Genomic DNA, 17,461 nt, shown 5'->3' with positions numbered 1-17,461 from the left:
AGAGAGGAGGTGATCCTCATGTGGACCACAGAGCTGAACCTCCTGAAGAGGTCTGCAGGGTGGTGGATGTGATCTACACAGGTATGAGGGGCTGGGGATGCTAAACTCCCGGCTTTCATTTTTGGTTTATTTTACACCTATTCTGCATTTCTTCTTTCTGAGTTTTTCTGCGTTTGTCATCCTCTCTGAGTTTAACCAATCAGCATTGAGCTCCACGTGAATCCTCCCTAAAGACGTCCTACAGGTAGGAGCACACATAAAGGAGAGAGAGGGTCACCCTGATAGATCCTGTGGTGGAAAACAGCCTAACAACAGTGAGTCAGGTTAAATGTCAGACGTCTGCTTATGACTCTGATCTCCACCAGTTTCAGCTGTCTTGTTATTTCACTTCACGTTTTACTTTGTCGTCAGGACTCAGAGCAGATCGAAGGCTGCACGGAGCACAGAAACATCATCTGTCTGCAGCACTTTTACCGCCTGCTCCGACTGCGAGAGATCTTTTGGGAAATTCGATTTATTTGTTATTGGGCGCCTCAGTGCAGACTTAGAGCCTGAAGCAGAACTGAAATGGGGTTTGACACAATGATGAATACAGTCCTGAGAGACGTAACACCTGAGCTGTGACCTGCTGTTTCCTGTTGCACTGAAGGAGAATAAGAAGATTTGCAGTTCAGGGAGCTAACAGGTAAAGAAGAGGCGGCAGGTTTCTGATAAGAGCTTCAGGGTTTGTTTGTTTCCTCCAAAGCAGAGAGATGTTTATCTGCTCCACCTTTACATTCGCTTTCATATCCATGTTTTTAGAAAAAGAATATATGATCTGCAGAATATTTCAGAGCTCCTGCTCCTTTATCTGCAAAATTACAGGTGTTCTTATCAGCTGCTGTTCATGTAAAGGAGTCTGCCAGACTTCCTCTTTTGGTACAAACAATGCAAAAAGACTGCAAACCTGTCTGACACTCTTTTTAATCTTGCCTGCTTTAATGCATCTGTCCAATTAGAGACAGCCGACGCTGTAACGAGCTGGAGCGTCACGTAGAGAAACTCATCTTTAACAGCACCGCCTGAGTGAGAGGAGAGACGCATTTACACAGGTTCACTCGACCTCCTCTGCAGGTAATAACAAGGAGCTGATGGGTGACGTCTCCCTCCAGGCCCTCTCAGAATCAGATGATTTTAATAACTTTAGTATATTTAATGAAGCCATGCAAATTTTATCTTCATACTATGAATATTTTTACAGGAAGTACAGCAGCACTAGTCCAAATTTGGTCAACATGTTCGTTCCTCGTACCTTCATCAGTGCAGGAGATCTCAAATCACATTTAAGCTCTGTTAGCAACCCAATCAGCTTTACATGGTTTGTGTTCTCTGAGCAGCTGTGAGCATCAGCGTGATGATCCATCACAGTGTGAGACGTCTGAGACGTAGAGCTGCAGAAACAGCGCTGGTACCTGGATGTTTGAGCTGTTTCTGATCGTTCACTGCAGGAAACTTAACAAAGTGCATTCTGGGTAAACCTGCAGGGTCACATCAGCATGTGGGACAGGTGGCTGCTAAGAAACAGGTGAGAGCATCTGAAAGCTCTCCTTTAACCTACATTTAAAACCAGGATCATCTTCTAGCTGTGACTCCTTCTGGGTTGAAATCATTTTCAGATTTAGTCATATTTTAACAGAGATGAATTTGGAGCCTTCGGTGCCTGTTTGAGAATCATCTTTATTTTATTCGTCATCTGTAATCCTATTTTCTAAACCTGGCATGGCTTCATTAAATATCTGAAAGTGTGTAAAGGGGGTCAGGTGGGAACAGGTGACGCCTAAAATCCTGTTTTATTTGAAGGCCATGCTCAAAAGGCTCAGGAAGTTCAGGGATGTTTAGCAGCATGTGTCGGCACTGCTTTGGTGACCGTGATGCTGTGAGTGTTTGAGGCAGCGTGTAATGAAGAGTGTGTTTTTTAATGGTTTTGGGACAGCAATGGTGCTCTGAGGGCCGGAGGGAGGAGATGGATACACAAACAGCAGCTGTTAGCACAGAGAAGCTCATGAGAGTGTTGAGCGTTTGCTGCAGGGTGACGGCTCCTCTCGACCTTCCTGCTGCCTCCATGGGTCTGTAAACGCTGATCATGTTGATCAGTTTGGATCTTAAATCAGCCTGAGTGAGTGTTCAGCTGTGATAGACTTTATTATTGATGATCTAAAACTACAGAACAGAGCATCTCTGACCTCTGTGGGGTCAGGAGAGGTTCAGACTGCAGGACGTCCTCTCTGTCGGTGTCTGCAGGACCAGAAGGTCCCACATTCAGACACTTCTGATCAGCTCCATGTTAGAAATGTTCTCCTGCTCTAAAACTCTGGCTGAAATAAAGCTGCTAACATTACTTTCAGCAAAATATTACATCTGTCTGTCCTCCACTGATGCACTAGAACGAGAACCAGATCCACTCGGCTCAGATCGCCTGTTTGGGCTCAGTGACTCCATCTCCTCCTCCTGTGGTGCTGATAACCAGGTCTCCCTTTATCTTTCCTCTCCCTCATGGATGCGCGCTCCTTTCTGTGCATTAGTTACTAGTTATCGTGTGTGTTTTTTTATGTGACAGTAATAATGTATGCCTCTTCATCTATTAAAAAAAAATCAAATGTAAGTAAAATTAAATTATGACTGAAGGTTTTCCACCTTTTGAGGGAAATACATGCTGTAGTATTTCTTCAAGTTTATTTTGTTTTTCCTGCTTTTATTTTGGCGGGTTAAACTGGAGACTGAGAGGAAATGAAATGATGTAACACCCTGAGCTGGACACTTGTGCACTTTTGGGCCAAACCTTTGTGGCTCTTCTACAAATCTGTGCACAGTCCAAAGTTTTGGAGTCTTGGAAGTGATTCTTGGTTCTACTTTTTCCACTTTAAATAAAGTCTCATTTTTATTGGCTCACCTCCGGTGGCGTCCTCCTCACAGACACCTTCATTCTCACAGGGGCTGCTGTCGCAGGCTCCTCCTCTGCTGCAGCACTGGTACACCCCAAACACCCTCCTGCTCCCCGACCCCCTCCACTCAGTCACGTCACCCACTCTGATTGGCTCCCCGTTGAGCTCCAGTCTGTCCAGGCAGCCAATGAAATTATGCAGATGCTGGTGGACCTCTGGAGGAGAAGCAAAGAGCAAAGCTCCATGGGAGCGCATCATCCGGCATGGCTCAGCTAAAGCGGAGGACGCCAGATGCTGCTGGTCCAGGATCAGCCTCAGGGAGGTGGAGTTGACCTCCAGCAAGACGCTGTGCCACCGGCCATCTGACACCTGATGAGAGCCAATCAGCAGTGAGCCGGGGGAGGTGTTCCCACATCTGTATCTGAAGTGCAGCTCTCCGCTGGTCACCTGAGGGAGGAAGATGAAGGTCAGTGAGAAAATCAAATAAGGAAGAATTCCCCAGAATTCGCCTAATCCAGTTTATCAATCTAAATCTTCTGAGAGGAACTCTTCGACTCTGAACTTCTCCAAAGGAATCACAAGGAGCTACAGGAGGTTGTGGGGAGAAGGAACTGTTGAATGATGGTTAACGTCACTTTGTTAGGATCATTTAAAAACTGGCATCTTTAAAGTGACTGCACATGCTGAACTCAGCTGTGTCTGACTGGAGCTGATGGCTGAGGTTACTCTACACACTGCTTCTCATCATATATGTGTTGAATGCACAGTTACAGCTTTTGTAGTTTATCAGACGGCATCCTAAGCATCAACATTTCAGTGTCTATATTTCATATTTTGTTTTGAGCTTCATCATTTCAATCCTCTTGCAGTGAGGATGGCAAAATAAATACTCACTTTTTTTTTTTTTTTTTTGGAGTAGAGGAGAGACAGGAAATTAGGGAAAGTCTCTTTGGGAGTCTAACCTTCTTTAAGTTTAAGCCAGAGAGCGTCTCAGTGTTTTTACCAGCGTTCTGTCTGTAAACACGACTGCTCGTAAAGTTTTGAATGAACTCTGATAAAACTCTGTAGGGGTGCACATATTGAAAGAACCGTATAAAGATTTAAAACGTCAGGTCACATTTGACCTCTGACCTCACTCTTACTTTTTACATCTGCCTTTATTTTAAGATCATCAAAGAGAATGAGCTGCCTGCTTTGTTAGAAATATGCTGCAGTATGATAAGATATAATAAGCTCCAGTTAATCATGAATCAGTACCTATCATCCATCACCTGCTCCGACATCATGTTTGTGTAATCAAACATCTGTCATGCTGCCCTGCTCTGATTTTTTTTCTGCACTACAAACTTCTTAAAGTTTGTTTAAAAAGAAGAAAGAAAATGAATTCATGCAAATACAGTAATATTCCCGTCAAAGGAAACACCGCCCAGAGAGGGCGCCGTCCTGGTGGAGGTTTGCATTGGTCATGTTTGCTTCGTGTAACACCACCCTCCTCATGTTTCATCTACTAAAAACAGGATGGAGAGTGGATATTTTTGAATTGCAGAGCGTCGTGTTGCTGGACGCTGAAAGCCGGGATGCATTATTGAAACGGAGCTGCAGGACACTGGGCTGATCTGTCTGTTCTCTGTGCTGCTTTCTTTATTTGCAGCTCTCCTGAGCGTTCACGCTGTCCTCTGGGTGATGCTGGGCTGCTTTCTGTCCCTGCCACATCCTTCTCTTTGATTTCTTGTGGCAGGAAAAAGCTTCAGGAATGATTTATTCTGGAGGGGTGGACCTGCAAGAGTCTTCTCGTGAATCAATGACAGCACATGGGCTAAGAGGAGGGAGATGAGGCTTGAATCATGCCTCTTGTCTTTTTCACATGCGTTCCTGAGACTTCTGCTGTGATTTATGGTGTCTGTGTGAATGGAGGTGGCACTCTTTACAGTGTCAGCACAGGCACGAGTTGAGTCCAGCTCCACGGAGACTTCAGCTCTGCAGCATCAGTGCTTCATGGCTCTATAAATCACAGCCTCTGAGCAGCGTTCAGTGCTGCTGGTAAACTTCAGCATGCTTGCAGCACTGCTGTGTGATGTATGGTTGCATGGGTGCACACAGGCAAACACTAACACTGGGAACAAAATGAGCCAAAGGAGGGAGAAAAGCTCCTCTCACTCTGCTCACTGGGTTTGTTTCACATGATAAAACCAGCTCACATGGGAGAAGAATCCCTGTTAATGCACATAATAAAGTCTGCTTAACGGATGGAAACAGCAACTCGGATGCATTTTAGTACAAAATTCAATGAAAAAAAAAACTGCTAATATTTCCTGACATCTAAATCGGTCAGATTGAACTGCTCTTTAATTTAAAATTCAGTAACTGTGTTGAAGTTACCAATCAAGCAATTATGCTGATAGAAAAATAAATCCTCCAAGTACAAAGAAGCTGCTGTAGCTTCAGCTCCTGTTAAAGCAGAAGTCACTGCTGAGTCTCATCATTAAGCTCTTACAGAGCGGCCCGTGCACCTCTGTGCACGCAAACCTTATTTTTCCTTCTCCGGAGTTTGCCGACCCCCAGAAAGCAGCCACAGCCCGATCTTCAACAGGTAACAAAATGATGAGCAGACGTGTGGCCCTCATGTCTCTGTGTGCTTGTTTCCACAGCACAGTCACGTTCTGTGCAGTCTCTTTAGGCTGGTGTCCTCATGGGGACGAGATAGCAGAAAGTGTGACACAATGAGGCAGACGTAATAAATTCAAAGGGACTCTTTCCATCAGGAGTGAGTCTGGGCTTTTAGTGAGCAGCAAACAAAAAGGGGTTCCTTAATAATTGTTGGAAGTCAAAATAATGACTAAAAATAAAATGTGATCAGCTGCCCAGACATATAACCCAGCAGATCCAATATCACTGCCCAACATGGTGTGTCTGCAGGACCAGCATTAAAGGAGATCCACTGCTTGACAGTCAGTGTGTATCCTTATCAAATCATATACAAACTCAGGGGCAGCAGTCTTTAAAAGTCTACAGAATTCAGCTGATGACTCAACAGTTAGGAGAGAAAATCCAGCAGGATAACTGTGGGGGGCTGAAAAGCAGCAAACACTCAACTCCCAACTCAGCAGCCACACACCAGGCTGGCTGAACTGTAGGGTTTTCAGGACTGAATGACTCTGCTGCTCAGAAAGGATAACGAGGTAAAGAGTCTGTGGAGCTGGACTCAGATACAGCTAATGCAGCTAAACGTCACACTGATGTTTATCCATGTTTAGCATAAAAGCACATTAACTTTTGTTTACTCTCTTCAGGCATAAATACTGACTGAAGCTGGGAGACATGTAATTACACTTTCACTCATGTGGTCCTGAGAGTATTGCACACATTTAAATTCTGTCCTGCGTCCAATCAAAATTCAGCAGCACTGAGAAAAAGCTGTAAACGCCTCCTGAGGGACACATGACTGCTTTCCAAAAATGAAAATTAATAATCAGTGCTGGTGACCATTTTTCACTCAAACATTAAATGTTGAACAGGAGTCAAAGTATGAAGATCATCCCAGCAGGGATAAAAAAAAAAAAGAGCTGCAGTTCCTCTAATGTCCAGCAGAGGCTCCAGCAGTGAGTCAGTCCCCAGAAACTCCCATCCTAACACTTTCCAGCAGAAATAAACATGTTTACGGCCTGATACACAAACTGTTGGAGGTCAGACAGAAACAGGTGGAGGTCAACACAGATGGAGATTTTCCAGACTTCCGTTTTCCAGCCACCTCTTCTGGGCAGACCCTGAGGTGTTCCCAAACCAGCTGAGAGATCTGCCCCGGGTTCTCCTCCCAGCTGGACTTGAAACACCTCACCCAGGAGGGTCCAGGAGCACATGCTGAACCACGTTCTGAGTGACGAAGCTCCTCATCCCATCTTCAGAGACGTTCATTCCCGCTGCTTGTAACCATGAGCTTGTTCTTCGGTCACCACCCACAGCTTGTGGTCATTAGTGAGGGTATGAATGTAGATTGACCAGTAAATCTCCAGCTTCACTCTCTAAATGAAGCCCAGTACAGTGTCTCCTTTACTTCAGCTGCTGCATCTGTCAGTCTCCTCCTCCACTCTGTGGACAGAGTGAGTGACAGGCGAGCCTCTTTGGCCCTCACACTGACATTGGTGGAATTTTGTGAACAAAGGGAGGATCTGCTAAATGAAATGCCACAGCTCTTGGAGCAGGAATTCCTTCCTGTTTACTCACCAGGAGAAAAGTCTAAATTGACATTTCAGTCATTTTGCGTTACCACAACCAGCAGAAAGACTGAGGGTCGGCCCGCTGACTGTGTGTGGAGCGTGCTCGCTGCTCTGCTGTCACTCCTCATCACACAGGAGTGACACATCACCTCCTCTTGTGCTACACAGCTCACCTTTTCATCTACACACTCACAAATTTCCATATCAAAGGAGCTGATTCAAAATGCATGTGTGCAGAGAAAATGGAATTAGCAGCAGCAAATAGGTCTGAAGGTTAGTTTGTATTTTTCTGGCCCACGGGCGAGAATATTGACACAGAATACTACTGAGAATCAGAGGTGTGTAAGAATACCCTGATATGTACATCAGCTCGGGTCTCACGGGTAATAAAGTGTGCGAATAGCGTCCTCGTATGTTCAGGATGTTTCTCTGAACTCTTCACCAAACCCAGGTAAGGGAGCACTCAGTGTCTCTCAGTGCTTAGAAATTCCTTTTGAAGCCATTTCTGCTCATAATGAAGCGGGCAGGGACCCATTCTTGCATGTGAGGAAACCTCAGGAAAGGCTGAATGGAGCTTTGAAATTTCCAGAGAATGAGAGTGATTGAATATTCAGCTGGAAAGCACAGAGGATTCATGCAGAGGAGAAATGCCCAGAAAGGGAAGTGTCATCAAGAATTTCTGGTCAATTTCTAATCCATATCAAACCAGGTTTTGGTCATCTGTTACCTGTTGATGTCTCTGAAGAGTCTCCTTCAGCTTAATAAAGACGTGTAGCTCCAAGTTGAAGCTCAAGTTCCTTCACTGCTCCGCAAAGTGTGTCATTAAAAGTCGAGGAGAAGTCTGGTTCCTTTCCTCAGAGCGCAGCATGTTTGTGGTTGCAGGCGAATGCTGAGATCCCAGAAAGAGTTACAGTCTGACACGTTTTTTTTTACAAAGAACTCTCAGTTCGACTCTCATTGAGTCTCAGTGAGACACAAAAACCAGTAAGAAACTAGATGAAGCTCTAAAAACCTCCACAGTGCTTTTACAGCAGAGACTGTGCAGAATATCACACACTGTTCATCCTCCGGGCCAACCACACAAAAATACTGTCAGCACTGACATCATTATCAGCTGTTCACATTCACAAGAGTTTCAGAAAAATTCGGACCTTGACCATTACCTCGAGGTCAAAGCCGCCAAGATTCAAACTCCTCCCAGATTTTTACTAGATGCATGTATGGTGTGAATTTGAACATCTGAGGTAACATCGTTACTGAGTCATGTTCACAAAGTTGAAAACTGGGGTGGGGTGATAACAATACCTCATCAGTGCTTTTAGCCTGTGGGCTAAAATGTTGTCAGTGTGTCAAATTCACATTCGGTCCTTTGAACTCTGCAGTGACCTCTTTGATCAGAATTTACCCCATCCTCAGTCAGAGGTGGAGGAAACCTGCAAGAAGAACAACTTTAATGTTGGCTGGGATTCTCCTGATGCCACCAACAATCAGAAATGGAGGAGCTTACTGACATCGTCTGAGGGCAGCTTGAGCAGAATGGTTCGCTTTCACGTTTAGAGAGAGACGGGAAGAAAAGAAGAGGGCTTAGACATAATGTCACTGACCCGTCTCTAGGCCTGTGTCCCTGAGGCCTTAAGCACTCGAGCTGAAGGAAACAGGACTTCTTTTTAAGTTCATGAAGATGTCTGACTTCTCATCTCAGATACTACGTTTCCATCGCTGAGGTGCTCGTGCCAGTGCTGGTGCTGGTTTCAATGAACCGGCGAACCGTTTAAGAAGGAGCCCGCATTTCCACCCACTTTGCGAGCTGATCCTTTACTTATGAGTGTGGGCGGATCCTCGTCTGGACACGTAAGCCGAAGGGCACAAACGTGGGAGAACGCTCCAAACCAAACTACTGCAGCACCTGTGTGCAGCACAGAGGTAACACAGACAGCGATTAGAGCACTTTGTGTCCTTTTATCTGTGATATGAACTGATTCAAAGCAGCAAGTTCAGTCTTAGAGTCCAACCTAATTCACAGCTGTGAAAATCACATCACTTTTCTCATGTAATACACACCATGCAGTGAAATAGTGGTGGAAAACTTTACATCGAGATGGCAGAGTCACGCCCTTCTGCTGCTTTCGTCACACGTTCTTGGTTCCAGACCAGCTAGCTTGTGTTGCTGGAGTTGAACCCGTGTGTTCGTGATGGAAAAACCACTGATTGATTCGAACACTGGCACCAGCACCGGCACACGGTTGGTGGAAAAGGACCAGAGACTTACTTCTTACTGCCTTATGCATTGCTAAGAAAACTATCCTCATGAACTGGAAATCCAAAAATAATTTGTGTATTACTCACTATAGGAATTTACTTTCTGCCACCTCTAAAAACCAGTTGGACAAATGTGAATCTTTCTGGTCCCCACTGATCAACTCCATCACTTAGTGGGGGTGATCTGCTGTAGTCTCGTCTTGCGGTGTGCCTGGTAGGTGGCTGGGGGTGGGCCGGGGGGATTCGGGTGCCTGATGGTTCTTGGACTGGAGACGGTGACTCAGGTGAGGGAGCAGTAGTTTCCCACAGGGGGCTGGTTGGTCCCGGACTCAGGACAATTGTGTGCATGTGTGTGATATTTGTTGTAGTTGTGTATGTGTGTGGGGGTGGTGGTGATGGTGGGGATGTGTGTGTGTGTGTGTGTGTGTGTGTGTGTGTGTGTGTGTGTGTGTGTGTGTGCATGTGTCTGTGTGTATGTGTATGTGTGATATCTGTTGTCTTTTGTATGTGTGTGGGGGTGTGTGTTTTTGTGTCGTGCTTGTCTGTGGTGTGGACTGTGGGTGCCGGCCTTGGGCACGGTGGTGCCCTGGGGGTGTGGCCACTTCAGGCCCTGGACCTGCCTTCCCTGCACTGTGGTTGGGTGTAGGGAACTGGGGTGTTTAGTGAGCCAGTAGTTTGCTGGCTCTCTTCTTCCGGGGGTAGTTCTCTACCTCTCAGTCATATATATCCTGGCCCTTCCCCTCCTCCCACTCAGTCAAACATAACATCACACACATGTAGGCACATGTAGGGTGGGAGTCACCCTCTGCAACCGTGTGGCTGTAGCTCAGTAGGTAGAGCAGGTCACCTACTGATTGGAAGGTCAGTGGTTCAATTCCTGGCTACTGCAGGCTGCATGCCAATGTATCCTTGGGCAAGATACTTAACCCCAAGTTGCTCTCCGACCGTTCCGTCGGAGTATGAATGTGAGTGAATGTTAGATAATTAAAGCACTTAGCTTAATTAATTAATCATGGAAGTGCTTGTATGAATGGGTGTGCATGGGGTAAATGTAAAACGTGTTGTGTAAGCGCTTTGAGTGCTCATATCTGAGTAGAAAAGCGCTATATAAGAACTAGTCCATTTACCCCTCCCTATTGCTCCCTACCGCTTCCCGCTGCTCCCCGTTGATCACCACTGCCACCCCTGGGGTGTTGGGTGCCCGTGGGTCCCGGGGTTCATGGTTGCAGTTTCTTGCCCTCATTGGTGAGTAGGTTCCATGACAGAGGCACATACACACATTATTGCAAGCAACAGTAGGATTGTGTGTATGTGTGTATGTATTGATATCGTTCTTTGATTATTTTTTCTCCCCTTTGTTTTTTTTTTTTGTTTGTTTTTTGTTTCTTTTCTCTCTCTCACTGTTTTTTCTTACCCTTTCCTTTCTCCCTGTCAGGCCTGGCATAAATAAATAAAATTAAATTAAAATACAAACATTAACAAGAGTAGCCTATTGAAAACTTACAGAGCTGTTCTTGTAAAAGCAAATATGTTTGGTACACCAGAGCAGTCGGATCATCATTCCGATTGGGAAAACTGCCAGACAAGACAGGCTTTAAAAGAAAAAAAAAGGAAAAGGGCTCCTTCAGTTCCCAAACTGATGGTCAGTCCCACTCAACAGTCCAGCCTGTGAAACTGACCCACTGGTTTTCTTACACTGGCAGTGACAGCCATCTTGGGAAAATGTGTCCATTTTAAAAACTTAAGTAGCTCCTGGGATTTTCCTAATTAGTCTCCAATGGGGAAAAACATACATGTTGTTGCTTGTATCCACTTTTGAAAGATGGTTCCAGTTCTTTGCTGCACAACCACTCTGACTCATTTTAATATCACAGATCAAACACAAGTTCAACCAGGTGAGTCAGACTACATAAAGCAGGTAACGTCACCACGGTCCCAGCAGGGAAAACACCAACACGCACGACAAACAGCGCATATTTCCCTCTCATTACAAAGTTAACCATGAAAGGAGACACACACGTTGTCACATTGGTGTTTGTGCTCTGCTGAGATGCAGGCAGCGACTTCATTCCCACCAAAGGATTTCTTATTCATTCATTTACAGGAAGTGATCAGATTTGTTGCGTTTCCCCTGAGCTGGGCCGTGATGCATTTTGCCGTTTGAACATTGGTGGAGAGATTAAAGCTCTGTGTAACTTTCAGATGATGTCTGTGTAAGGATGTTGTTTGACACTAATTTACCAGCAGAACCATAAAAAGCGAGAGCCGCTGATTTAATTTAAGGCGGTTCTCACTGGGGAACATGGAGTGAGGTTTTCATCCCAAAATATTTCCAGCTATGATTCACAAATATGATCTGATGTTTCACTTCATCTTTGCTGATATTGTCTTGAATACCAATATTTGATTTGCTTCTCTGTGCCAGCAGTCGCGCTCTCAGCACAGGCGTCGTGTGTTCTGAAGTATCTGATGAGTCTTCGTTCTCCTTGGTGCGGCGTATCTGGGGCCACGCTGTCAGCATCAGCCTGAAACTTGGCAAATAAAATCCACCTGTTTTATTGTGGCGTCGCTGACATTTGAGGCGACGTGCCCTCCTTCTCTGTGAAACACCAGCCGTGTCCCGGACCTTTTCACGCCCTCTGTGCTGACCAAAAAGGCCAGCGTGAGAGTTTGTTGTTGAGGCTGTTCAGCTTTGTTGGTCAGTGATTTGAAACCAGACTCTCTGCCATCATGTGAGAGCATATCACACATTCTTTTATCTCTTTGTGACAAACAGTTTTATGTGTTTATGTCCTGAATGCCTGACTGAACTTCAGACACAGTCCTGAACTCAAATCAAACCCCCCCCGAATCAGCTACAGTGACTTTAGTAGATTTAATGAAGCCATTTGAGCCTTTTTGAGCCTCATAATTCCATAAGTATATCCACATCAAATTTTCAGGGCTGAAAACACATTTAAGCTCTGATAGAAACTGCAACCAAATCAATTTTACACCCACTCAGAGCCAGTCAGAGCGCACCGACAGTCTCCATTTCACCTGCATTTGACAGCAGGATCATCTTCTAGCTGTGACTCCTTCTGGGTCAGACTCATTATCTCATACCTCTAATATATCTTTGAAGGGTCTGGATCACAGAGGGGCTCTGTCCTTTGATTTTCTATGTGTAATGATTTGGTAGCCTTAGACTTCAAAATGGGAGCAAATTGTTAAGCAGGGTTGCCACTCTTAATGACCTTTAGCATCTGTATGATATGAAGCTCTTATCATCCTCTCCATGTTGAGACGCTCCTCTCAGGGTGAAGGTTTAGCCTGTCCAAAGTCAGCAGCAATAAATGATTTCACCCATAATTCATGGTGACAGTGGAGGATATCTGAATCCTCTAGTGTTTGGTATGCATTGGGTTGGTTACTGTCTGTAAGGCAAGTTTCCCCCGTGGGGACATCAAAGTTTCACTTTACTGTGAATGAAGTGGTAATGAGTACAAGAGGAACTCAGGGAGGGAAAAAGGCTTTTTAACCTTATTTTTGCCATTTTGATGTGCTGATGACCTTTGACATCCATTCATTTGGACAGAGGCTTCAAAATAATAGCTGCTTGTGGAACAACAATGAGATACTTAAATAAATGTACTGAGTTAAAACGAACTACTGACAACAACCTCCAACAGGATGAGGCAGAAATAACCCCACAACTCGCTCTGAAACAAAAAGAGGTCACAGGAAAACTACATCAGCCATAAACTGTCCTACAGCTGTCGGCTTTTCTAATCATGGCGCCTCAGAGAGAGATGTACCTGTAAAGTGCCCCAGCCGGCGCTGCTGTTGGTGGACACGATGAGGCCGTGCTTCTGGAACGTCTTGAACCTCAGTGACAGTTTGAAATCCTGGCTGTCCTCATCCATGCGGTGAAGGTACCTCAGGTAGGACTTACTGTCGAACCTCAGCGCCGACTCTGAAAACATAAGAATGACCAGCCACGAGCAGCAGACACACAAGTTCAAATAACAGAGTTCACATCCATGGAAAAAATTAGTTAAATAAACCAATCCGGTGACAGGATGTTGGTCAACAAACAGTTTTGATTGGCTCACTTGCTTTATTTCTTCATTATACCTCTGCATTTAATCATTAGTTATTATTAATCTCTGTCTCTCTTCCACAGCATGTCTTTTGTCCTGCCCCCCCCCCCAGCAGATGACCCCCCCCTCCCTGAGCCTGGTTCTGATGGAGGTTCCTGTTAAAGGGAGTTTTTCCTTCCCACTGTCGCCAAGTGCTGCTCATAGGGGGTCGTTTTGACTGTTGCGTTTTCTCTGTATTATTGTAGGGTCTTTACCCACAATACAAAGCGCCTTGAGGCGACTGTTTGTTGTGATTTGGTGCTATGTAAATAAAATTGAACTGAATTCAATATTTGCCAGCTTCATCACCTCATTGGGAAATCTGCTATTCTGCGCTGTCATAATTGATCAAAGATTTTGTATTTTTGGTGTAATTCTGATTTCTAAACAAATCTGACATCTGCAACTTTTGGCTGTCTGAGCTTAATTCATTCTATAGGAATGAACTAGAAGCAGTGTGACTGCCAACACGCCGCTCTGCCTCGAACTTCTGTCCATAGAGATTATGAACAGAACTGTGAGAAAAGACAGCCCTGGTGGAGTCCAGCAGCCAATGAAAACAAGTCTGTTGACCTCTGGACCAAAAATCTTGATACGTCAGAATTTAATAAGCAGATACCCACATGCACTCTCAGCTCTCAGTATCTACGGTACAGATGGACGTACAGACAGATGGACGTACCGTTACAGGGACAGACGCTTTCCCAGGTGTGCTGTGGGGTGATGTAAGCAGCTCTGGCGGTGGTGAAATGGCTCAGTCTCTCTCCTGACAGCTGCACAGCATTCGTGCAGCCTCGCGGCGGGCAGCCGCTGCCCAGACACCCATTGTGACTCACCCTGATGATTCTGAGGCCCAGAGAGTCCTCGATGTCTGATATGATCCCTGCATCAAAGAGTCCAACATGTAAGATAGCACACATAGTTCTGAATATTGATTTTATAAACCACCTATGGTCATGCTGCCTGATCACCTGCGAGTCTGCTAGTGGGCAGGGACCAAGTGAGTCCGCTCTGAGGCCTCCAGATGAGCAGGGCCTCCAGGAGCTGGGCATCGGTCAGCTGCTGCAGGCTCGCCAGGTGAAGCTCCTGTCGGGGGAGATCCAACGCTTGTCCCAGGCTGCGCTGGAGGCCCCTCCAGTGATCGCCTAGAAACTCCTCCGGTGAGATCCCTGCGAGCTGCAGAGTCAGCCCCGAGTCCAGCGCTCTCTGAGTAGCCACCCACACATGAACTTTGACCCCTGTCCAGACGCTGAACTTTCCATCACTCACGCTGACGTTGAGTGCGTATGATCCCTCCTCCAGGTGTTCGTCTGCCCAGATTTTGCCGTCAGCCTGGTCTATGGAAAACCGCTTCCCAGCAGGATTTTCTGACACCAGTTTGTAGGTGAGGACGTCCTGCAGGTCCTGGTCCGAGGCGTGAAGCCTGCCAATGACCCGGTTTGCAAACAGCCCTCCGGAGGTGGTAATGGAGACTTCCAGGGGCACCACAGAGGGAGGATACTTGCTCTGCTCTGTGACGTTGATGTTAACCACACAGATGGAAGACAGGGGAGGGTGGCCGCTGTCTGTCACCTGAGCAAAGATGGAACACAAAAAATTGATTGTTTTGATTTATTGTTATGAAATATGATCTAACGTAGCTAATGTAAAAGTCGGGATGGGAATCTTACTGGGTCAGGCCAGATAACATTTATGACTCACATCCTCACCTTCGCTTACAGGCATGCACAAAACTACAGTTTCTCTAGAGGGCCGTTCTATGAGAAGTCAAACTCACATCTCTGATGGTCTCGAATGAACTTTTTTTTTCAGAAGAGAGACCAAACACACACACGTAAATGAGTAGATGTTGACATTTCATATTTTGCATATATGGCAAAAATGCTGTGTTTGTGTGGTGCTCTCTGTCCTGAGAACAGCTGAATGAATCCATGAGAAACAGATCAATGTGACCTGTGAATGAGTCAAAGAATGCTGAAGCAGAAAGGCTGCGCACGCTGCTTCTGACAGCTTCTTACTTTCACTGCTTCTTTTTATTTCTTTCCTTCTGATTTGTTGTGATCATCTAAACGCTGTCCAACCAGCGTGACAAGAGAGAACAAAATGAAAAATGAGGTGATGTGGACCAAAGTATCATCTATCAGCATCCCAAAATATATTTGTACCAGCCAACAAAATCCATACTGCACAGTACACGAATATGCACAATCAGCTGCAATCTGAACCAGCTCCAAACCCCATCACCTCAAAATACCCCCCTCTGTAAACACGTTTAAAGAGGTGCAGCAGGGCCATATTTCGATTTTTCATAACCAAAATAGCTCATATGTTAAGTTAAATTCATGGAAGTCTTTCCAATCATCATCTCTCAGAGTGAAGGTTCAGATCCACAGTGCACAATAAAAATGACTTTGTTCTTTTGTACACTTCCCACAGTGACTGAGAGTCAGCACCACAGAACAATGCACTCTTTAACATTTCTTTCATGGAGCGGCGGTTTGTGAGAGAGTCCAGTAGAAAGATGCAGATGTGAAGAAAAGAACAGACATGAGTATGAAAGGCAAAGCAGGGCTTCAGAGAGGAAACCTGAAGCTTGCTTTACAGCCTTCCTACCTGTATCTTGAGCCGATGGTGGGCTTTCACTTTCTTCCTGAGTGGAGCTGAGAGCGAGAGCAGGCCGCCCTGGTCCACGTGGAAACGACGCTCCTCGTTCCCACTGACGATGTGGAAGGAGAAAGGCGGGCCGTTCCTGGGAGTGTCCTTGTCCATCACCACAAGCTGGAGGATGCTGCTGCCCACCGACTCGCCCTCCTGCAGGAGACATTTTTATTCAGTCTACAACTTTAATTTCTCCTATTTCAAAACTACATGAAGGTCATATGTTCTCATTATTCCAGCATCTTTGTTCTGCAGCATAGAGGAGCTCCCACAGAGGTCCCATTAACCAAATATTAAGGTTTTTCTACCTTAACATTAAAAGGTTCTCATACAGCACTGCATATATAGCTGGTCGGCCTCTTTCATAACATTAAACATACATTGCAAAGACCTCCATCAAGGTCTTGAAGTGCCTGTGAGCTCTACAGGCTCAGACAGACTTCATTCTGCAGGATTTCCTCTGAGTGAGTGGCAGAAAGTCCCGACTCTTGGTGCTTGTGATCAGCTCCCCGACTATAAAACTCTGGCTGAAATTAGGCTGATAAATTCAGACAGAGTTTGTTAGCCTTCACAGTAAAATTAAATACCAACAGTTTTCTGTCTGGGGAAAGATATAAAATCACAAATATCTCCTCTGCAGCGACCGCCTTTCAAGCATTGATTCCACTGAAACAAGCAATCAGCTCTAATCCACGTTTTTCATACCTGCCCGTTCAGGCTCAATGACTGCATGTTTCAGCGTCTCTGCAGATAAAAATCATTCACCTGCTTCTTCTAGTGCAGACATGAGAACTGGCATCGCTCTCCACACCCTCATAAATGCATTCTTAGCTACTGTGGTCAAGTTGTTTATGAAAAGTAAATGCTATTATCATTATCATAAGTTAATGACACGTGTTTTATGAACATTAGAAGGAGCCAACTGAGGTGTTTCAGGTATTTCCTACAGGGAGGAGACTGTGGAGCACATCCAGGATACCCTGGACAGATCATGTCTCTCAGCTGACCTGGGAACGCCTCCATGCCCCCCCCCCCCCCCCCCCCCCCAGAACAGCTGGAGGAGGAGGCTGGGAGGAAGGTCTGCTTAGACTATTAAGACCTGGACCTGGATAATGGATGGGTGGATGACAGAGACTGACAAAGTTCAGACCAAACTCAGCTGTAATTAGTTTGATTTGAAACTTAGGTGGGGATCAAAATGTTTTAGCTCTAACTACTGACGTGTCCATGTCCTGTTGCAGACACTGAAACCGCCTCTTTCCATGTTGCTTGTTATTTATCCAGAAGA

The 17,461-nt window shown here is 45.5% G+C and overlaps 1 protein-coding gene across 2 annotated transcripts in view; it reads right to left on the bottom strand.

The window, feature by feature from the left end:
- fat2 (FAT atypical cadherin 2) overlaps positions 1-17,461 on the bottom strand; it is a 116,275-nt gene that overhangs the window by 15,363 nt on the left and 83,451 nt on the right. For both annotated transcript variants that reach the window (XM_030738688.1, XM_030738689.1), the window contains exons 20-24: positions 16,129-16,326; positions 14,487-15,087; positions 14,198-14,398; positions 13,192-13,349; positions 2,930-3,368 (exon numbers count right to left, since the gene is read on the bottom strand). In XM_030738688.1, the coding sequence (XP_030594548.1) occupies positions 2,930-3,368; positions 13,192-13,349; positions 14,198-14,398; positions 14,487-15,087; positions 16,129-16,326 (1,597 nt within the window). The remainder of the gene's footprint in view (positions 1-2,929; positions 3,369-13,191; positions 13,350-14,197; positions 14,399-14,486; positions 15,088-16,128; positions 16,327-17,461) is intronic.

Source organism: Archocentrus centrarchus, chromosome 10 (assembly GCF_007364275.1).
Source record: "Archocentrus centrarchus isolate MPI-CPG fArcCen1 chromosome 10, fArcCen1, whole genome shotgun sequence".
In the NCBI taxonomy this organism is placed as follows: Eukaryota; Metazoa; Chordata; class Actinopteri; order Cichliformes; family Cichlidae; genus Archocentrus; species Archocentrus centrarchus.
Note: the sequence above shows the minus strand (reverse complement) of the source record. Positions and strands in the feature narration are given on the sequence as shown.